Source organism: Lathyrus oleraceus, chromosome 7 (assembly GCF_024323335.1).
Source record: "Lathyrus oleraceus cultivar Zhongwan6 chromosome 7, CAAS_Psat_ZW6_1.0, whole genome shotgun sequence".
Lineage (NCBI taxonomy): Eukaryota > Viridiplantae > Streptophyta > Magnoliopsida > Fabales > Fabaceae > Lathyrus > Lathyrus oleraceus.
Genome location: NC_066585.1, coordinates 301,807,647 through 301,827,921, shown reverse-complemented (window position 1 = coordinate 301,827,921; position 20,275 = coordinate 301,807,647). Strand labels below are relative to the sequence as shown.

General features: G+C 35.9%; 5 protein-coding genes across 5 annotated transcripts; 1 reads left to right on the top strand and 4 right to left on the bottom strand.

The window, feature by feature from the left end:
• Positions 1-367: 367 nt before the first annotated feature.
• On the top strand, positions 368-2,537 carry LOC127100590 (putative pentatricopeptide repeat-containing protein At1g03510). The gene has a single exon (XM_051037821.1). The coding sequence runs from the start codon at positions 504-506 to the stop codon at positions 1,821-1,823; it is 1,320 nt and encodes a 439-aa protein (XP_050893778.1). The 5' UTR covers positions 368-503; the 3' UTR covers positions 1,824-2,537.
• Positions 2,538-2,966: 429 nt separating this feature from the next.
• On the bottom strand, positions 2,967-4,490 carry LOC127100589 (putative pentatricopeptide repeat-containing protein At1g03510). Its single transcript, XM_051037820.1, has one exon. The coding sequence runs from the start codon at positions 4,420-4,422 to the stop codon at positions 3,103-3,105; it is 1,320 nt and encodes a 439-aa protein (XP_050893777.1). The 5' UTR covers positions 4,423-4,490; the 3' UTR covers positions 2,967-3,102.
• A 2,179-nt stretch (positions 4,491-6,669) lies between these two features.
• On the bottom strand, positions 6,670-7,830 carry LOC127103539 (F-box/LRR-repeat protein At1g67190-like; the record flags this gene model as incomplete). The annotated part of the gene is made up of 1 exon (XM_051040790.1): positions 6,670-7,830. A coding segment is annotated over one exon (861 nt), but the record flags the coding sequence as incomplete, so codon positions are not given.
• Positions 7,831-7,956: 126 nt separating this feature from the next.
• LOC127100588 (putative pentatricopeptide repeat-containing protein At1g03510) lies at positions 7,957-9,778 on the bottom strand. The gene has a single exon (XM_051037819.1). The coding sequence runs from the start codon at positions 9,687-9,689 to the stop codon at positions 8,376-8,378; it is 1,314 nt and encodes a 437-aa protein (XP_050893776.1). The 5' UTR covers positions 9,690-9,778; the 3' UTR covers positions 7,957-8,375.
• Positions 9,779-11,929: 2,151 nt separating this feature from the next.
• On the bottom strand, positions 11,930-13,972 carry LOC127105481 (F-box/LRR-repeat protein At1g67190). The gene is made up of 2 exons (XM_051042669.1): positions 13,818-13,972; positions 11,930-13,562 (listed from the first exon to the last, which is right to left on the bottom strand). The coding sequence occupies exon 2, from the start codon at positions 13,487-13,489 to the stop codon at positions 12,230-12,232; it is 1,260 nt and encodes a 419-aa protein (XP_050898626.1). The 5' UTR covers positions 13,490-13,562; positions 13,818-13,972; the 3' UTR covers positions 11,930-12,229.
• Between the last annotated feature and the right edge of the window lie 6,303 nt (positions 13,973-20,275).

Genomic DNA, 20,275 nt, shown 5'->3' with positions numbered 1-20,275 from the left:
TTAGATTAGATGTTAGTTCTGGACCAACATTATTGGTGAATAGATATAAGGATTAAGGGAACTTTTAGGCAATGTACCTAATCTATCTACCCCCACAAAGAAGTAAAATCAAATATTAAAAATTGTGGTTCTTTTATTCCTTTACGAAGCAAATGATTGGTCAAAAAAAAGTTGTTTGGCACAGAATATGAAACTTCTCAAGTCTTAAGTCAATATATATTCTAAGTATGTACACCTTTGTTCCCAATACACCATACAATCTATATTGTTCATCACATGGAAATGTTTTTGTGAAGATTTTAATTTAGAAAAAAGAACAGATTGTTTCATGAATTTGGCATTACCTTTAGCCGTAATTATTTGAGATTCCCTGTCTGCAGAGAGGAGAGTACTCATTTAACAATATGTATTTCACTAAATCTACTAGCCATTCCTTCAAATTGTGAGCCTCTATCAAAATAATTATAAAACTAGTTTCAGACATCTTTGTCCAAGTCCAAGTGATGGCATCCTCTTCCCCCTCCTTTTATTCATCCAACCACCAACGCCTCCTCTCCATGACAAAACTCATAACATCCCACGTAAACCAATCCCGCCACAAACAAGCTCTATCTATCTTCCACCACATGCACACCACCTTACCCATCTCCCTCGACCCACACGTCTTCACCCTCGTCCTCAAATCCTGCACCACCCTCCACCTCCCTCTCCTCGCCACCTCCATCCACTCTCACCTCATCAAAACCTCGTTCCTCACCTCCAACCACTTCCTCTCCTCCTCCCTCATCAACTTCTACGGCCACTGTCTCTCCCTCAACTCCGCACGTAAACTGTTCGACGAAACTCCTCAACCAAATGTCATCGTTTGGAACTCCATTATCGCACTATACTCCCGTTCACAACATATTTCGTCTGCTATTAAACTCTTTAACATCATGAATGTGCCTCCAAATGAATCCACTTTCAACCCAATTATCGCCGCCTTATCATTGTCGAATCAAAACAATGCTTCGTTTCAAGCCGTGAAGTTCTACCGAAAAATGATTGAGTTGAAACTGAAGCCGAGTTTGATCACGCTTCTCGCTCTTCTTCGCGCATCTGTTTTGACTGCGGCTTTGAATTTGATTAAAGAGATACATGGTTATGGGATAAGGAATGATATTGATTCGGATCCTCAAATGAGTAGTGGGTTGATTGAAGCTTACGGTAGATGCGGTTGTTTAATAAATTCGCGATTAGTTTTTTCGGGGATGAGGGTATGCGATAAAGATGTAGTTGTTTGGAGTAGTTTAATATCTGCTTGTGCTTTGCATGGTGAAGCTAGGGAAGCATTGGAGATTTTTCGAGAAATGGAGGTTTCGGGTGTGAAGCCGGATGGGATTGCTTTTCTTGGTGTTTTGAAAGCTTGTAGTCATGCTGGGTTGGATGATGAGGCGTTGGGTTGTTTTATGAGGATGCATAGGGATTATGGCGTTGAGCCGAATAGCGAGCATTATTCTTGTTTGGTTGATGTTTTGAGTAGGGCAGGGAGATTGTATGAAGCTTATGAGGTTATTAAAGGGATGCCTGTGAAGGTGACTGCTAAGGCATGGGGTGCTCTACTCGGTGCTTGTAGGAATTATGGAGAGTTGGGGTTGGCTGAGATTGCCGCCAGAGCTTTGGCTGAGATTGAGCCGGATAATGCTGCGAATTATGTTCTGTTGGCTAAGATTTATGCTAGTGTTGGGAGACAGGAGGAGGCTGATAGAATGATAAGGGAAATGAAAGAGAAAGGAGTGAAGACTGCGGGTGGTACTAGTTGGGTTGTGTATTCCGAGTCTTGAGATTAACTGTGTTTGCCAAACATGATTTTAATTTGCAGTCTGGGCTGAGATGTGGTTTTTAAAACTGCTGTAAATCGCAGACACTTGTTGTTTGTGTGCTCGCAATTGGAGTATCAAAGATCTCAAGAATTGTTGATGTTTTGGCCACAGGGATTGATTTTTTGCGGTGGATGTGTTGGACATGAGATAGTTTTGAGGCTACTACTGAGCTTCTAAAGGAATGCAAAGTTAAAAAATCATGGGATCTAACATGCCAACAATTGTTTTTGCGGATCATAATTTAAAAATAAAACTTTCCTACAGTACTATCGGGGATGTTCTAAACTAAATAAGCATTCTTTGTAGGCATATAAAGTTCCAACTACCCGCTAAGGTTTTTGCAATTTTAATCGATAGAGGTGTTGCAACACTAATTGCGGTAATCGCCGTATGAATTAATCATAATATATTCTTTATCATAAGAAATGTAAATAACAATATTGGTATCGACACTCTTTTGGTATCGGCCACAATGAGAGAGTCGGTAAAATGTTTGTTAAATATGTAATTCTTTGTGTCAATCATAGTGCGACATGAGTTGAATAAATGTTAAGTTTGACTCTGTCAAGGTTAACTCCTTCGACAACTAAATGTTTCGACTACATGCTTCGTCAAGCTGTATTTGACTTTCTGTCAAATACAGTTAATACAGACTTTGTTCGACTCATGTCGCACTATGATTGACACAAAGAATTACATATTTAACAAACATTTTACCGACTCTCTCATTGTGGCCGATACCAAAAGAGTGTCGATACCAATATTGTTATTTACATTTCTTATGATAAAGAATATATTATGATTAATTCATACGGCGATTACCGCAATTAGTGTTGCAACACCTCTATCGATTAAAATTGCAAAAACCTTAGCGGGTAGTCGGAACTTTATATGCCTACAAAGAATGCTTATTTAGTTTAGAACATCCCCGATAGTACTGTAGGAAAGTTTTATTTTTAAATTATGATCCGCAAAAACAATTGTTGGCATGTTAGATCCCATGATTTTTTAACTTTGCATTCCTTTAGAAGCTCAGTAGTAGCCTCAAAACTATCTCATGTCCAACACATCCACCGCAAAAAATCAATCCCTGTGGCCAAAACATCAACAATTCTTGAGATCTTTGATACTCCAATTGCGAGCACACAAACAACAAGTGTCTGCGATTTACAGCAGTTTTAAAAACCACATCTCAGCCAAGACTGCAAATTAAAATCATGTTTGGCAAACACAGTTAATCTCAAGACTCGGAATACACAACCCAACTAGTACCACCCGCAGTCTTCACTCCTTTCTCTTTCATTTCCCTTATCATTCTATCAGCCTCCTCCTGTCTCCCAACACTAGCATAAATCTTAGCCAACAGAACATAATTCGCAGCATTATCCGGCTCAATCTCAGCCAAAGCTCTGGCGGCAATCTCAGCCAACCCCAACTCTCCATAATTCCTACAAGCACCGAGTAGAGCACCCCATGCCTTAGCAGTCACCTTCACAGGCATCCCTTTAATAACCTCATAAGCTTCATACAATCTCCCTGCCCTACTCAAAACATCAACCAAACAAGAATAATGCTCGCTATTCGGCTCAACGCCATAATCCCTATGCATCCTCATAAAACAACCCAACGCCTCATCATCCAACCCAGCATGACTACAAGCTTTCAAAACACCAAGAAAAGCAATCCCATCCGGCTTCACACCCGAAACCTCCATTTCTCGAAAAATCTCCAATGCTTCCCTAGCTTCACCATGCAAAGCACAAGCAGATATTAAACTACTCCAAACAACTACATCTTTATCGCATACCCTCATCCCCGAAAAAACTAATCGCGAATTTATTAAACAACCGCATCTACCGTAAGCTTCAATCAACCCACTACTCATTTGAGGATCCGAATCAATATCATTCCTTATCCCATAACCATGTATCTCTTTAATCAAATTCAAAGCCGCAGTCAAAACAGATGCGCGAAGAAGAGCGAGAAGCGTGATCAAACTCGGCTTCAGTTTCAACTCAATCATTTTTCGGTAGAACTTCACGGCTTGAAACGAAGCATTGTTTTGATTCGACAATGATAAGGCGGCGATAATTGGGTTGAAAGTGGATTCATTTGGAGGCACATTCATGATGTTAAAGAGTTTAATAGCAGACGAAATATGTTGTGAACGGGAGTATAGTGCGATAATGGAGTTCCAAACGATGACATTTGGTTGAGGAGTTTCGTCGAACAGTTTACGTGCGGAGTTGAGGGAGAGACAGTGGCCGTAGAAGTTGATGAGGGAGGAGGAGAGGAAGTGGTTGGAGGTGAGGAACGAGGTTTTGATGAGGTGAGAGTGGATGGAGGTGGCGAGGAGAGGGAGGTGGAGGGTGGTGCAGGATTTGAGGACGAGGGTGAAGACGTGTGGGTCGAGGGAGATGGGTAAGGTGGTGTGCATGTGGTGGAAGATAGATAGAGCTTGTTTGTGGCGGGATTGGTTTACGTGGGATGTTATGAGTTTTGTCATGGAGAGGAGGCGTTGGTGGTTGGATGAATAAAAGGAGGGGGAAGAGGATGCCATCACTTGGACTTGGACAAAGATGTCTGAAACTAGTTTTATAATTATTTTGATAGAGGCTCACAATTTGAAGGAATGGCTAGTAGGTTTAGTGAAATACATATTGGTTTACGTGAAATACATATTGTCTAAGCAAGCAACAAAAATAGTTGTTTATTACTCTCCTATTTTAAATTATAAATTATTTTATAAAAAATTTATTTAAAAATTATAAATTATTTTGTAATTCCAATACAATATTAATGATTATTTTTTAATGTATTTTTTACTATTTTAAGACATTTTTTTATTTCAAATGAGTCACTTATTATGGAACAGAGGAAATATTCTTCTTTCTTCTAATTCTTTTAATCTCTCTTTTTTCTATAATTAATAAAAAATAATATTATAAAATTTTATATATTTTCTCTTTTTTATATAAAATAAATTGTATTTTTTATATATAAAATATTCAAAATGTCATATAATTTAAGAAGGTGGTACTACTTTCCATTTTGTTATTAATTGAGCGAGTTGTACAAACATTACCAAAGGTGAATGTCCACTTCAATGTGTAAAAGGATTTTACATCATCAGTTAATCATAGACGTCGGATATTAAAAGAAGTTTGACTTTTATTTTAAAAATCTATAAAGTAATAGAAACGGATGATGGTGATGAATCGACGGTGTAAAAAAATTTACACTGACAGTGTATAGCAATTAATCTCTTAAAAATATATATGTTGTGTGATAATTAATTAGTGACATTTTAATTAACCATGCATGGTTCAATTAATATAGATAGGCGAAGAAAGAGATAAGAAATATATAATCATTAGGTTTTTTTAGTAGTAAAAGTTATTAGAAATGCATGAAGATCCAATTTAAATATGGTTTGGATTATCCATCAAGAAAATTCACTTTTCAATAAATAAATTGGTTTAATTTGGAGATTTAAATTCACAAAAGATATTAGATGTTTATCTTGGTAAGATGGATGATAAACTACCATCAACATCGTTCCAAACTAATACACCTATAAAAGATCTCCATATTGCGTTCAAGACGAAGGTGGATGATAAAACGATCAAGAAAATGATAAAAGAATATAGTATTTATCTATCTAATTACACCCCTTTGATGGAGAGCCTCGTAAGAATATTTTGAGACGTTTAAGATTGAAACTTAATCAACTTATTTCGGAAATGATAATCAATGTTCGACGCAGACAAGAAAACATACTCCAAACTACATAATATATGGTCATTTCTCGGAGAACTACCGGGAATGATAATCAATGTTCGACGCAGACAAGAAAACATACTCCAAACTACATAATATATGGTCATTCCTCGGAAAACTACCAAAGATTAACAATTTATATCTAAAATCTAATTCAAAAAGATCATCTATTGAAGTATGTGTATAAAAAAGACTGACTTAAAGATTCAAACAAGTATCGACATCAGAGGAAGAGTTTCAAGTCACTCACACCTCCAAAGAAGTTAAGAATCCTTAAACAGAGATAAAACAAAGAAGAAGATATAAGATACTCATCTTAGTAAGATGAGATGACACAATGCGCTAAACTATCCTAAAGACATCCCATAAAATTAGCATGCCTACGAATTAGGTATCATAAACGTTCACGTGAATTCACCATTTTGAACTATGGAGAACGTCTTCGAATCCAATAAATGTTACAACCTATATCAATATCAATTATGATAACAAAATCATGTTTATTGATTAATGGGTTCACCTTCCACTTATTATCACTAAATCAAGTAATTTATTATATATATATATTGTGTGTTTGATTTTGGGTTACTTGGAGCAATCAACTTTAGATATTCCGTCTCATTTAAGGGAAAAAATCATAAACAAAATCAACCACAGAAGGCCTTTTCAGATTTGGATAGTTCAACCTCGAGTGTTTTTCTTGCTTCACTTTGTTTGTATTCATAACATAATCATGATTCAAGTGATTCAGTGACAAATTCTGTGATTCAAAATATTCAATCAAACATCTTTATTGACTGAGTCTCATTTTGTATATATGAGAAAGAAAGAATGACTTCATACACAACAACATACATCACATCACACTATTGAAAGAAGATGTTAATTAAAAACATCAACATTAGGGTTTTAGAGATATCCACAACGACATTGTAATCACAATTTCGGCCGCATTTGCTCCATGATCACAACAGCAATTTAGAACATGCACTCCCCAAGAGAAGAGATATAAACAAACATAAAACTCTCTAGCAAAAATTCCTAATGGTATAACTTTGAAGGCCTCATAAATGCCACCACTAATTGTAAATTGTAACAACTCAAATCAGTTACAATATCTGACATATTGAAATTAGTTAATATTTAATAACTTTTCCTTTGCAAACAAAGTGATCAAATTCCTGATTTTGAATAGGGATTCATACCAATAACCGAGTAAAAATTGTTCATAAACTCTTGATATCTGTAAGTTACCTGCAAATTTGCCAACATAATCAGACTTAAAACAAGTCTGAGCTATAACAAGGCATCATTTAGAAGAAGAATCCTATTCAAATTTAAAATGTGGATCTACATCTGTGTATCTCCTCATCAGCTCAATCATGGAAGTCGTGAAATTGGCTAACATCTTGCATTCTTCATCAGTCTTGGCCTCGGAAACAATACCATGAATGACTAGCTTCTTGAGAATTGGGCAACGCTTAAGCAGCCCTTCAACCCACTGGGAGAAAAGATCATTAATCACGCTCCAGCCGAGCTCCAAGACAACAACATTCTCCAGATCAGAAGAGCCTAGTAACCCGTAGTGAAGCACTCCATCTCTCACATCATAACTCAGAGATAAATGACTCAGCTGTGGAAAGCAAGTGGCAATTGTTTCCAAATCCACAACCTCGTCCTCGTCATCAAACATCACATCCCAAAGCCTAAGCCGCTTTAAATTTGACGACCTCGATATCATCTGGTAAAACTTTGGCCATATAATCGTGAAGTTGCTGATATCCACACTCTCAAGATTCTCAACAATCTCGCCGATATCAAGATGTATAACACTAACATCGTCGATCCTAAAACTCTTCAACGTCCCCTTTCCAATGAGTTCAAAATCCTCGAGAGCACAATCTTTCAAGTACAAACACTCAATCCCATCCGCCTCCAATACAAACTTGTCCAAACTGATTGCTTCTACATAAACACTCTTCAGCGTCGAGCTACTCAACTCAACGGTCACTTGACCATCCGACATCGCGATCTCCGGATTCACAAGCTCCAAAGCTTCAATCCTCGGACAAGCAGACACCAAAAGATTCAAATCCAACGCAGATATAGTAACATAACTCAACGAAAGCGATTTCAAACAAGGGAACCTCTGATAATTCGGCTCAACCCCAACAATAGAATTACATATTTAACAAACATTTTACCGACTCTCTCATTGTGGCCGATACCAAAAGAGTGTCGATACCAATATTGTTATTTACATTTCTTATGATAAAGAATATATTATGATTAATTCATACGGCGATTACCGCAATTAGTGTTGCAACACCTCTATCGATTAAAATTGCAAAAACCTTAGCGGGTAGTCGGAACTTTATATGCCTACAAAGAATGCTTATTTAGTTTAGAACATCCCCGATAGTACTGTAGGAAAGTTTTATTTTTAAATTATGATCCGCAAAAACAATTGTTGGCATGTTAGATCCCATGATTTTTTAACTTTGCATTCCTTTAGAAGCTCAGTAGTAGCCTCAAAACTATCTCATGTCCAACACATCCACCGCAAAAAATCAATCCCTGTGGCCAAAACATCAACAATTCTTGAGATCTTTGATACTCCAATTGCGAGCACACAAACAACAAGTGTCTGCGATTTACAGCAGTTTTAAAAACCACATCTCAGCCAAGACTGCAAATTAAAATCATGTTTGGCAAACACAGTTAATCTCAAGACTAGGAATACACAACCCAACTAGTACCACCCGCAGTCTTCACTCCTTTCTCTTTCATTTCCCTTATCATTCTATCAGCCTCCTCCTGTCTCCCAACACTAGCATAAATCTTAGCCAACAGAACATAATTCGCAGCATTATCCGGCTCAATCTCAGCCAAAGCTCTGGCGGCAATCTCAGCCAACCCCAACTCTCCATAATTCCTACAAGCACCGAGTAGAGCACCCCATGCCTTAGCAGTCACCTTCACAGGCATCCCTTTAATAACCTCATAAGCTTCATACAATCTCCCTGCCCTACTCAAAACATCAACCAAACAAGAATAATGCTCGCTATTCGGCTCAACGCCATAATCCCTATGCATCCTCATAAAACAACCCAACGCCTCATCATCCAACCCAGCATGACTACAAGCTTTCAAAACACCAAGAAAAGCAATCCCATCCGGCTTCACACCCGAAACCTCCATTTCTCGAAAAATCTCCAATGCTTCCCTAGCTTCACCATGCAAAGCACAAGCAGATATTAAACTACTCCAAACAACTACATCTTTATCGCATACCCTCATCCCCGAAAAAACTAATCGCGAATTTATTAAACAACCGCATCTACCGTAAGCTTCAATCAACCCACTACTCATTTGAGGATCCGAATCAATATCATTCCTTATCCCATAACCATGTATCTCTTTAATCAAATTCAAAGCCGCAGTCAAAACAGATGCGCGAAGAAGAGCGAGAAGCGTGATCAAACTCGGCTTCAGTTTCAACTCAATCATTTTTCGGTAGAACTTCACGGCTTGAAACGAAGCATTGTTTTGATTCGACAATGATAAGGCGGCGATAATTGGGTTGAAAGTGGATTCATTTGGAGGCACATTCATGATGTTAAAGAGTTTAATAGCAGACGAAATATGTTGTGAACGGGAGTATAGTGCGATAATGGAGTTCCAAACGATGACATTTGGTTGAGGAGTTTCGTCGAACAGTTTACGTGCGGAGTTGAGGGAGAGACAGTGGCCGTAGAAGTTGATGAGGGAGGAGGAGAGGAAGTGGTTGGAGGTGAGGAACGAGGTTTTGATGAGGTGAGAGTGGATGGAGGTGGCGAGGAGAGGGAGGTGGAGGGTGGTGCAGGATTTGAGGACGAGGGTGAAGACGTGTGGGTCGAGGGAGATGGGTAAGGTGGTGTGCATGTGGTGGAAGATAGATAGAGCTTGTTTGTGGCGGGATTGGTTTACGTGGGATGTTATGAGTTTTGTCATGGAGAGGAGGCGTTGGTGGTTGGATGAATAAAAGGAGGGGGAAGAGGATGCCATCACTTGGACTTGGACAAAGATGTCTGAAACTAGTTTTATAATTATTTTGATAGAGGCTCACAATTTGAAGGAATGGCTAGTAGATTTAGTGAAATACATATTGGTTTACGTGAAATACATATTGTCTAAGCATTACTCTCCTATTTTAAATTATAAATTATTTTATAAAAAATTTATTTAAAAATTATAAATTATTTTGTAATTCCAATACAATATTAATGATTATTTTTTAATGTATTTTTTACTATTTTAAGACATTTTTTTATTTCAAATGAGTCACTTATTATGGAACAGAGGAAATATTCTTCTTTCTTCTAATTCTTTTAATCTCTCTTTTTTCTATAATTAATAAAAAATAATATTATAAAATTTTATATATTTTCTCTTTTTTATATAAAATAAATTGTATTTTTTATATATAAAATATTCAAAATGTCATATAATTTAAGACGGTGGTACTACTTTCCATTTTGTTATTAATTGAGCGAGTTGTACAAACATTACCAAAGGTGAATGTCCACTTCAATGTGTAAAAGGATTTTACATCATCAGTTAATCATAGACGTCGGATATTAAAAGAAGTTTGACTTTTATTTTAAAAATCTATAAAGTAATAGAAACGGATGATGGTGATGAATCGACGGTGTAAAAAAATTTACACTGACAGTGTATAGCAATTAATCTCTTAAAAATATATATGTTGTGTGATAATTAATTAGTGACATTTTAATTAACCATGCATGGTTCAATTAATATAGATAGGCGAAGAAAGAGATAAGAAATATATAATCATTAGGTTTTTTTAGTAGTAAAAGTTATTAGAAATGCATGAAGATCCAATTTAAATATGGTTTGGATTATCCATCAAGAAAATTCACTTTTCAATAAATAAATTGGTTTAATTTGGAGATTTAAATTCACAAAAGATATTAGATGTTTATCTTGGTAAGATGGATGATAAACTACCATCAACATCGTTCCAAACTAATACACCTATAAAAGATCTCCATATTGCGTTCAAGACGAAGGTGGATGATAAAACGATCAAGAAAATGATAAAAGAATATAGTATTTATCTATCTAATTACACCCCTTTGATGGAGAGCCTCGTAAGAATATTTTGAGACGTTTAAGATTGAAACTTAATCAACTTATTTCGGAAATGATAATCAATGTTCGACGCAGACAAGAAAACATACTCCAAACTACATAATATATGGTCATTTCTCGGAGAACTACCGGGAATGATAATCAATGTTCGACGCAGACAAGAAAACATACTCCAAACTACATAATATATGGTCATTCCTCGGAAAACTACCAAAGATTAACAATTTATATCTAAAATCTAATTCAAAAAGATCATCTATTGAAGTATGTGTATAAAAAAGACTGACTTAAAGATTCAAACAAGTATCGACATCAGAGGAAGAGTTTCAAGTCACTCACACCTCCAAAGAAGTTAAGAATCCTTAAACAGAGATAAAACAAAGAAGAAGATATAAGATACTCATCTTAGTAAGATGAGATGACACAATGCGCTAAACTATCCTAAAGACATCCCATAAAATTAGCATGCCTACGAATTAGGTATCATAAACTAGGTATCATAAACGTTCACGTGAATTCACCATTTTGAACTATGGAGAACGTCTTCGAATCCAATAAATGTTACAACCTATATCAATATCAATTATGATAACAAAATCATGTTTATTGATTAATGGGTTCACCTTCCACTTATTATCACTAAATCAAGTAATTTATTATATATATATATTGTGTGTTTGATTTTGGGTTACTTGGAGCAATCAACTTTAGATATTCCGTCTCATTTAAGGGAAAAAATCATAAACAAAATCAACCACAGAAGGCCTTTTCAGATTTGGATAGTTCAACCTCGAGTGTTTTTCTTGCTTCACTTTGTTTGTATTCATAACATAATCATGATTCAAGTGATTCAGTGACAAATTCTGTGATTCAAAATATTCAATCAAACATCTTTATTGACTGAGTCTCATTTTGTATATATGAGAAAGAAAGAATGACTTCATACACAACAACATACATCACATCACACTATTGAAAGAAGATGTTAATTAAAAACATCAACATTAGGGTTTTAGAGATATCCACAACGACATTGTAATCACAATTTCGGCCGCATTTGCTCCATGATCACAACAGCAATTTAGAACATGCACTCCCCAAGAGAAGAGATATAAACAAACATAAAACTCTCTAGCAAAAATTCCTAATGGTATAACTTTGAAGGCCTCATAAATGCCACCACTAATTGTAAATTGTAACAACTCAAATCAGTTACAATATCTGACATATTGAAATTAGTTAATATTTAATAACTTTTCCTTTGCAAACAAAGTGATCAAATTCCTGATTTTGAATAGGGATTCATACCAATAACCGAGTAAAAATTGTTCATAAACTCTTGATATCTGTAAGTTACCTGCAAATTTGCCAACATAATCAGACTTAAAACAAGTCTGAGCTATAACAAGGCATCATTTAGAAGAAGAATCCTATTCAAATTTAAAATGTGGATCTACATCTGTGTATCTCCTCATCAGCTCAATCATGGAAGTCGTGAAATTGGCTAACATCTTGCATTCTTCATCAGTCTTGGCCTCGGAAACAATACCATGAATGACTAGCTTCTTGAGAATTGGGCAACGCTTAAGCAGCCCTTCAACCCACTGGGAGAAAAGATCATTAATCACGCTCCAGCCGAGCTCCAAGACAACAACATTCTCCAGATCAGAAGAGCCTAGTAACCCGTAGTGAAGCACTCCATCTCTCACATCATAACTCAGAGATAAATGACTCAGCTGTGGAAAGCAAGTGGCAATTGTTTCCAAATCCACAACCTCGTCCTCGTCATCAAACATCACATCCCAAAGCCTAAGCCGCTTTAAATTTGACGACCTCGATATCATCTGGTAAAACTTTGGCCATATAATCGTGAAGTTGCTGATATCCACACTCTCAAGATTCTCAACAATCTCGCCGATATCAAGATGTATAACACTAACATCGTCGATCCTAAAACTCTTCAACGTCCCCTTTCCAATGAGTTCAAAATCCTCGAGAGCACAATCTTTCAAGTACAAACACTCAATCCCATCCGCCTCCAATACAAACTTGTCCAAACTGATTGCTTCTACATAAACACTCTTCAGCGTCGAGCTACTCAACTCAACGGTCACTTGACCATCCGACATCGCGATCTCCGGATTCACAAGCTCCAAAGCTTCAATCCTCGGACAAGCAGACACCAAAAGATTCAAATCCAACGCAGATATAGTAACATAACTCAACGAAAGCGATTTCAAACAAGGGAACCTCTGATAATTCGGCTCAACCCCAACAATAGAATTATGAGACAAGTCAAGGATTTCCAGCTTATGCCTACCACATATCTCAAGAATGTTAACATTCGGCATAGTCTTCACATTATAAAACAACTCCCGCAGAGTTTCCCTGGTGTACATAAGCCAAGCAATAACAGCAGAAGCCGAGAATTCATCGACATCTTCCATCAAAATGGAAAGCGACTGCAACCCCGATATCTGTAATATCGTCTGCGTGATCAAAATCTCAAGACGGGTAGTCGTCAAATCACGGTAAACCGGCCAATCATTAGAGCTGAAAGAGAGTGTGTGAAGATGTTTGCAGCATGCAAATCTCCATTTCTTGCATGTTGCTGAGGCTATAACCACATCTCTAGCAGCCTTGAGATGGGACAGTATGTTCCCAATCACTTCAACAGGAAGCTGCTCCATATGAAATCACAATACACCTTGCAAATTTCTCACAATTTCACAACACAAACACAAACACAGTGTCTTGTGTTAACTGTTGAAAACATGCAAAAAAATAAAAAGGGAAACTTTTTTCAATTCTTCCATCAATTCAAAATTTAATTCAACTGAAGATTCTGTTTGGTATCAATGGATGAATTTACGAGATAAATCGAACCAAAATCGGAAAATTAATTAAAACTTGATCGAGCATGCAAAAATTGGGAATTGATAAATTGAAATTTGGGATCAGAAATGGAATTAAAAATGAAATGAGAATAATTAATGATAGATTGAGAAAGATAATTACCTGAATAGTAGGAATTGAAGGAGAAATGAATGAAGATTGTTGAATGTTGTTGGGTTTATACAGAAAAGGAACAAGATCCTTACACGCACCCATTGATGTGAGAAAATTAAAATAACTTTTTTATTTAAAAAAAAAAAATCATTTTTATTGGTTTCAATTGTGTTCTAGTAAAAAAAATCATTTAATTGTATTTTCTTTTTTAAGATTACTCAAATTTTAAATAAAAATATATTTTTTAAAATTTTAAAAATAAAGCTTTTCTTTTCCCTTGTTATTTTTGACAAGCAATCGTAGTTTACATTAAGGAAGAGTGGTGATATTTAAAGTTTGACATCGGATAAGGATATACTAGTACAACATATTTAAATTAATTAAAATATATAAATACCCTTTCAGTCTTACCTTTTTTGGTGTCAAAATATATTTATTGTTATATATATAAAAGATAAAAATGAAATTTTAAAAATTAATGGTGCTTTATGAAATTCTAACGGGACAAATAGCATTAGGTGCCTAATACACTAATTAAGAATGCACCCAACACAATTTTTAGTTGGTGTATTATGATATAATTTAATGATTGATGGTGTATAAAGATGAAGATTAAGATGGAGACCAGAAAAAAAATAGATCTAACTAATTTTAAGAGAAAGAGAAATTCTATTGATTACGTTATAAAATTTTGTCACACGTTTTGTTTATATACACAAACAATAATGTCACGTAGACAACCTATACTAGTTAGGTTAAGCTTAACAAAAATAATACTACAACCGAGAAGCTAAAACACACTTCTGAAACAGCAACATCATAAGCTTCTGCTTCTGAGTTAGAACACTACTTTTGAATATGAATTACTTCTAACATTATCCCCTTAATTTATATTCAGCTAATTAAACTCTACAACACCAATTTCATCCTTCGAGTGGATAAAGTGTTCAGTCTTCACAGCTTTAGTCAGCACATCTGCAAGTTATTTCAGAGTACTATAGTGTATAACTTCTAGCACTCCACTTTGAACCTGATTCCTCATAACATAAAACTTTGTGTCAATATACTTGCTTCTTCCATGCAGCACTGGATTTTTGACAAGGCTTATGGATGATTTGTTGTCAATCATCAACTTCACAGGCTTATTCACTTTGATCTTCAGATTCTGCAACAAATTCATAAGTCAAATAGTTTGACACACAAATAAAGCACTTGCAATGTATTCAGCTTCACAGGTTGGCAATGCAACTAATAGTTGCTTCTTGGAGCACCAAGAGATAGGACCTCTCGGATACTTGAAAAAATATCCAGAAGTAATTCTTCTGTCAACTCTGTCTCTCCACCAACCAGAATCTGAATAGCACATCAGTTTTGATTCAGACTTAGCACCGGAAGAGAATAACACTTCATACTTCAAAGTCCCCTTAATATACATCAGAATCCTAACAACAACTTGGTAATATGACCATTTTGATTTGTTCATAAACTTGCTTACCATTCTAACTGCATAACAGATGTCAGTTCTTGTGTTACGGAGATATACCGTGAGCCAACCAACTGTTTAAAAGTTGTAGCATCTACATCACCACCTTCAACATCAGAATCCAACTTGTGATTCATTTCAACAGGTGTGGTTGCAGTCTTTCAATTTGTCAACTCGAATCTCTTCATAAGTTCAAGTTCATACTTCAACTAATGCAAATTGATACCCTTCTCAGAGTACAAAATCTTCATCTCTGAAAAATATACCATATTTCTCACATCAACCATCTCAAACTCATTCATCAGCACCTTCTTGAACTTCATTATCTCATCTGAACAGCTTTTTGTCAACAATATGTCATCAATATAGAGACGCATCATAATCATATTGCCTTCATAAGTATATTGAACATAAACTTCATACTCCATCTCACACTTTCTGAATCCTTGGAGCTTGAAAAATGAATCAATTTTCATATTCCAAGCTCTAGGAGTTTGTTTCAGTCCATACAATATTTTATGTAACTTGTACATCATTCATTCCTGATTCTTTTTCACAAATCTAGGAGGTTGTGACATGTATACCTCTTCTTATAATGGACCATTCAGAAATGCAGATTTCACATCCAGATGCATTTGAGGTCAATTTCTATTAGCAGATATAGCAATAACCAATTTGATTATTTCATGTCTAACTACAGGTGCAAACACTTCAAAGTAATCTAATCCAGGTTTATGGTTTTAACTTCACCTTGAAAACCCATATAACGCTTATGGATTTCTTATCCTTTTGAAGCTCAGTCAACTCACAAGTTTTATTTCTTTCGATAGCCTCAAGTTCTTCTTCCATGGCCTTCAACCACATTTCCTTCTTGAGAGTTGTTTCAATACTACCTAGTTCAGAGTCTACTAACATGGCACACTAGATAATTTCCCCTTCATAGTCTATCTTAGTATCTTGCAACATGTAAAACTCTGCAAATCTCATTGGTATTTGTATGATTCTTTGTGGCCTATGAACTCGTTCAGAATCTTCTTCATATGATAGAACAATATCATATGCTTGGCCACCTCCGGAAGTTGGACCACCTTTAGAAGTTTGACCTCCTCAAGAGTCTTGACGACTAGAGTCGGGATCATCATTAGAATCTGGATCAAAATCAGATTCACCTTCAGAGTCGGACTCGCCTTCAGAGTCACCTTCAGAACAATCGTATGATTCTATCTTATCTTTAAAACCTTCGGATTCTTAAGTATCTTCTGAAGTTAACTCAGGTGTCAACATTACACTAGAGTTGGATTAAGACTCATTCCAATCCCATGCTTCTGATTCTTTCACAACAACATCTCTATTGAATTCCACATTATTAGTGACTGGACAATAAAGCTTATACGCATTTGAACTGTGGTGCCCAACCAGTAACATTACTTTACTTCTATCATCCAACTTCTTTCTAGTAGCACCTAGAACATGTTTGTAACAAACATAACCAAACACCCTAAAATGTCTCACATTTTGCTTATCACCAGTCCAGTTCTCAAAAGGAACAGTTTCCTTCAGCTTCTTTGTCGGACACCTGTTGAGCACATATGTTGCAGCGACAACAACTTTTTCCCACAAGGTATGAGGCAACTTCTTCTCCTTTAGCATGCTTATTGTCATATCAAACAAAGTTTGGTTTCTTCTTTCAACAAGACCAGTGTGTTGAGGAGTGTATGAAGCAGTCACCTCATGCTCAATTCTATTCTCCTTACACAACTTTATGAACTCTGTAGAGTTATACTCACCTCCACCATCAGTTTTGAGAACTTTCAGCTTCTAACCACTCTGTTTTTCAGCCTTCACCTTAAACTTCTGAAATTCAGCAAACATCTCATGCTTAAACTTGATGAGTGTTACCCGTTTCATTCTTATGAACTCATCCACAAAGACACAAAATATTTGTTTCCTCCAAGTGAAGGTGCTTCAAATGGTCCACAAACATCAGAATATACTACTCCCAATGCATGTTTTACTCATGGGGATACTTTTGATGCAAATGGCAATCTAGGTTGCTTTCCTTTCATTCATATCTCACATAACTTCTCAGGATTCACAATCTTGGGAATGCAATATATCAGTTTCTTAGAATTCAGATGCCCTAAGCTTCTGAAACTAAGATTCCCCAATCTTTTGGGCCATATCTCATTGTCACCTGCAGCGCCTTCTGCACTAAGGCATTTAGTTTCAGATGTTTCCACATTCACCTTGAATGTTTTATTGCTTCCTTATTCAGATTGCATAATCATCTTCTGATTAGAATCATACAATGTTAAGAGATTGTTCTTCATAGTAACTGAGAAACCTTTCTCAATAAGTTGGCCTACACTCATCGGATTTCTCTTCATGACACGAACATACCAAACATCCTTGATCAGAACAATTTTATCATTCTTCACCTTGACTTTGACATTTCCCATACCTTCAGCGTTGAGGTATTTATAATTAGCACATATAATCTTTGTCCTTTTTCTAGAGTCAAAATCAACTAGCCATTGTTTGTTTCCAGTTAGGTGATTTGAGCAGCCATTGCCCATATACCACCAGTCTACCAAATACACACCATTAGATTCAAAAGTCATCAATAGCACAGGTCCATCATCAGAATCTCCTCTAGCTATGTTTGCTACTTATGATTTCCTTTCCTTGTTTGACCAAAAGTCAGCAGCAAAGTGGTCAAACTTCTTACAACAGTAGCATTAAACCTTGTTCTTGTCAAACTTCTCCTTTCCCTTCTGATGTTTCTTTACATCAGAATGGGAGGCTTCTAACTTCTGAAAACCACCATTATGTCTCTTCTTGGCTTCTAACTAAGATTGCTTCTGACTCTTCTTCCTAGAATAGGCCTTTAGAGCCTGCTCTACCTTTCTTTCAAAGGTTATCTCAGTCATACACAACTCTTGTGCCTCTAGACTTCTTTAAATATCTTCAACCCTCATGGTGCTAATGTCTTTATAATGTTTAATTGCTACAACAATGTAATTAAATTGAGGAGTAATAGTTCTTATTACCTTATCAATGATTACTTGTTTTGACAAAGTTTCTCCACAAGATTTCATCTCATTGGTGATCAGAGTCACCTTAGAGATGTAATCAGGTATCTTCTCATTGTCATTCATGTTGAGATTCTCATACTGTTTACATAAAGACTGGAGTTTCACCTTCTTCATGGATGCATCTCCGTAGTAGCATCGTACCAGTGTGTCACATGCAGCCTTCGTCGTCGTCGAATTAGCGATTTTCTCAAACATGTTTGCATCCACACACTAATGGATATAGAACAATGTCTTTTGATCTTTCTTCGTCGTTTCTCTTTGTGTGTTTCTCTGTTCTTCCGTCACATCCGCCGCAATCGGAACATAATCGTCATTGACAAGGTCACACAGATATCACCAAACACTCGTGTTTCCCGGTCTCAAAAAATTAAGAAATGTGATTTTGTTACGATTTCGATCGTGAATTCAAGAAACAAAATTGATCACACACGCCTCACCGTACACTCGTGTTTCCCTATGAATCTTACCTGTGAATCTAATTGGAGCTCTAGATACTAATTATTGATGCACAAGGTTGAAGATGATGATGAAGATGGAGAGAGAAGATAAAAATAGATTTAACTAACTTTGAGAGAGAAAGAGAGGGGGGCGAGAGTGAGAGAGAGAGAGTGAGAGAGACTATATTGATTGCATTATGAAATTTTGTTACACGTTTGGTTTATATAAAACAAACAATAATGTCACGTAGGCAAAATGCTAACCTACACTAGCTAGGTTAAGCTTAACAAAACAAATACTACAACCCATAAGCTAAAACATACTTCTGGAATAGCAACCTCAGAAGCTTCTACTTTTGAGTCAGAACACTACTTCTGAACATGAATTACTTTTAACAAAAATGTATTTGGATCTAAGTTTATAATAATATTATCAACATCCAAGCCCTTAATGCACTAAATTGGCAAGGTAAAAATCATAAACTTCACCTTAGAACACATTCAATCTATTTTTGAATCGGGAACTTTTGGCTAGAATAAAATGATAATTTTCATCATGAAAACATATATCAATATTAATACCACCACCGTTAAAGTAACAATAATATTACAATTCACCGTAATTGGAAACAGGGTCAACATGTAAGGCTACTAAAGCACTCTCTTTAGTGAATGGTTTATTGGGTATCATTTAGATTTAAAGTTTTGATGTTTGTCGATTTAATTATTGTTTTAGTAATTCATGTTAATAATAATAAGCCAAGTACGAGATGGAGTCCCACATTGATTATAAATGTGGAGAGTTTAACATTTACAATGGGAGAACTCACACACCTATTATCTTAAGATTTTAGGTGGATGTGTGGTGTCTCTCTCACTTGTGTGTTGCTCTTAGCCTAATGTTGATGCTCTTACTCATGACCCGACAATTCATTGTTATGTGTTTTCACCATTAGATCACTGCACTTTTTATTAAAATTGGACATTTTCTATTAAAATCTATTTTGCATGTATGAAATAAGTTTTTGACCAAAAGTCAACGCAAAATGATTCAAGTCGGAAAGTTTGTGACAAGAATCAAGAAATTTATGCAAGCATGATTCAAGTTTGACAAAATCTTGACTCAAATCATGAACGTTTTTATTTCTCATGATTTTGGTTCTAGATCCAAGACTTGAGTCAGAGACATTTATGACTCGGATCATGAGAATGATGTGAAAAATGAACTTTGCCTCTGGAACCTTAACTCTAGTCACAGACTTTCTTGACTTGAATCATGATTGTTTTTTATTCAAGTCACAAAAGGACTTTACTCGAATCATGGGTTGGTCATTAGCAAGTCATGACTCAAATCAAATTTGAAAATTTTGGGCTTTCTTATCTTGCTTCATGTCATTCCTTTGCTTGATTCAAATATTTTTTCCTTAATTTTGACTTGAATCAAATGATCAT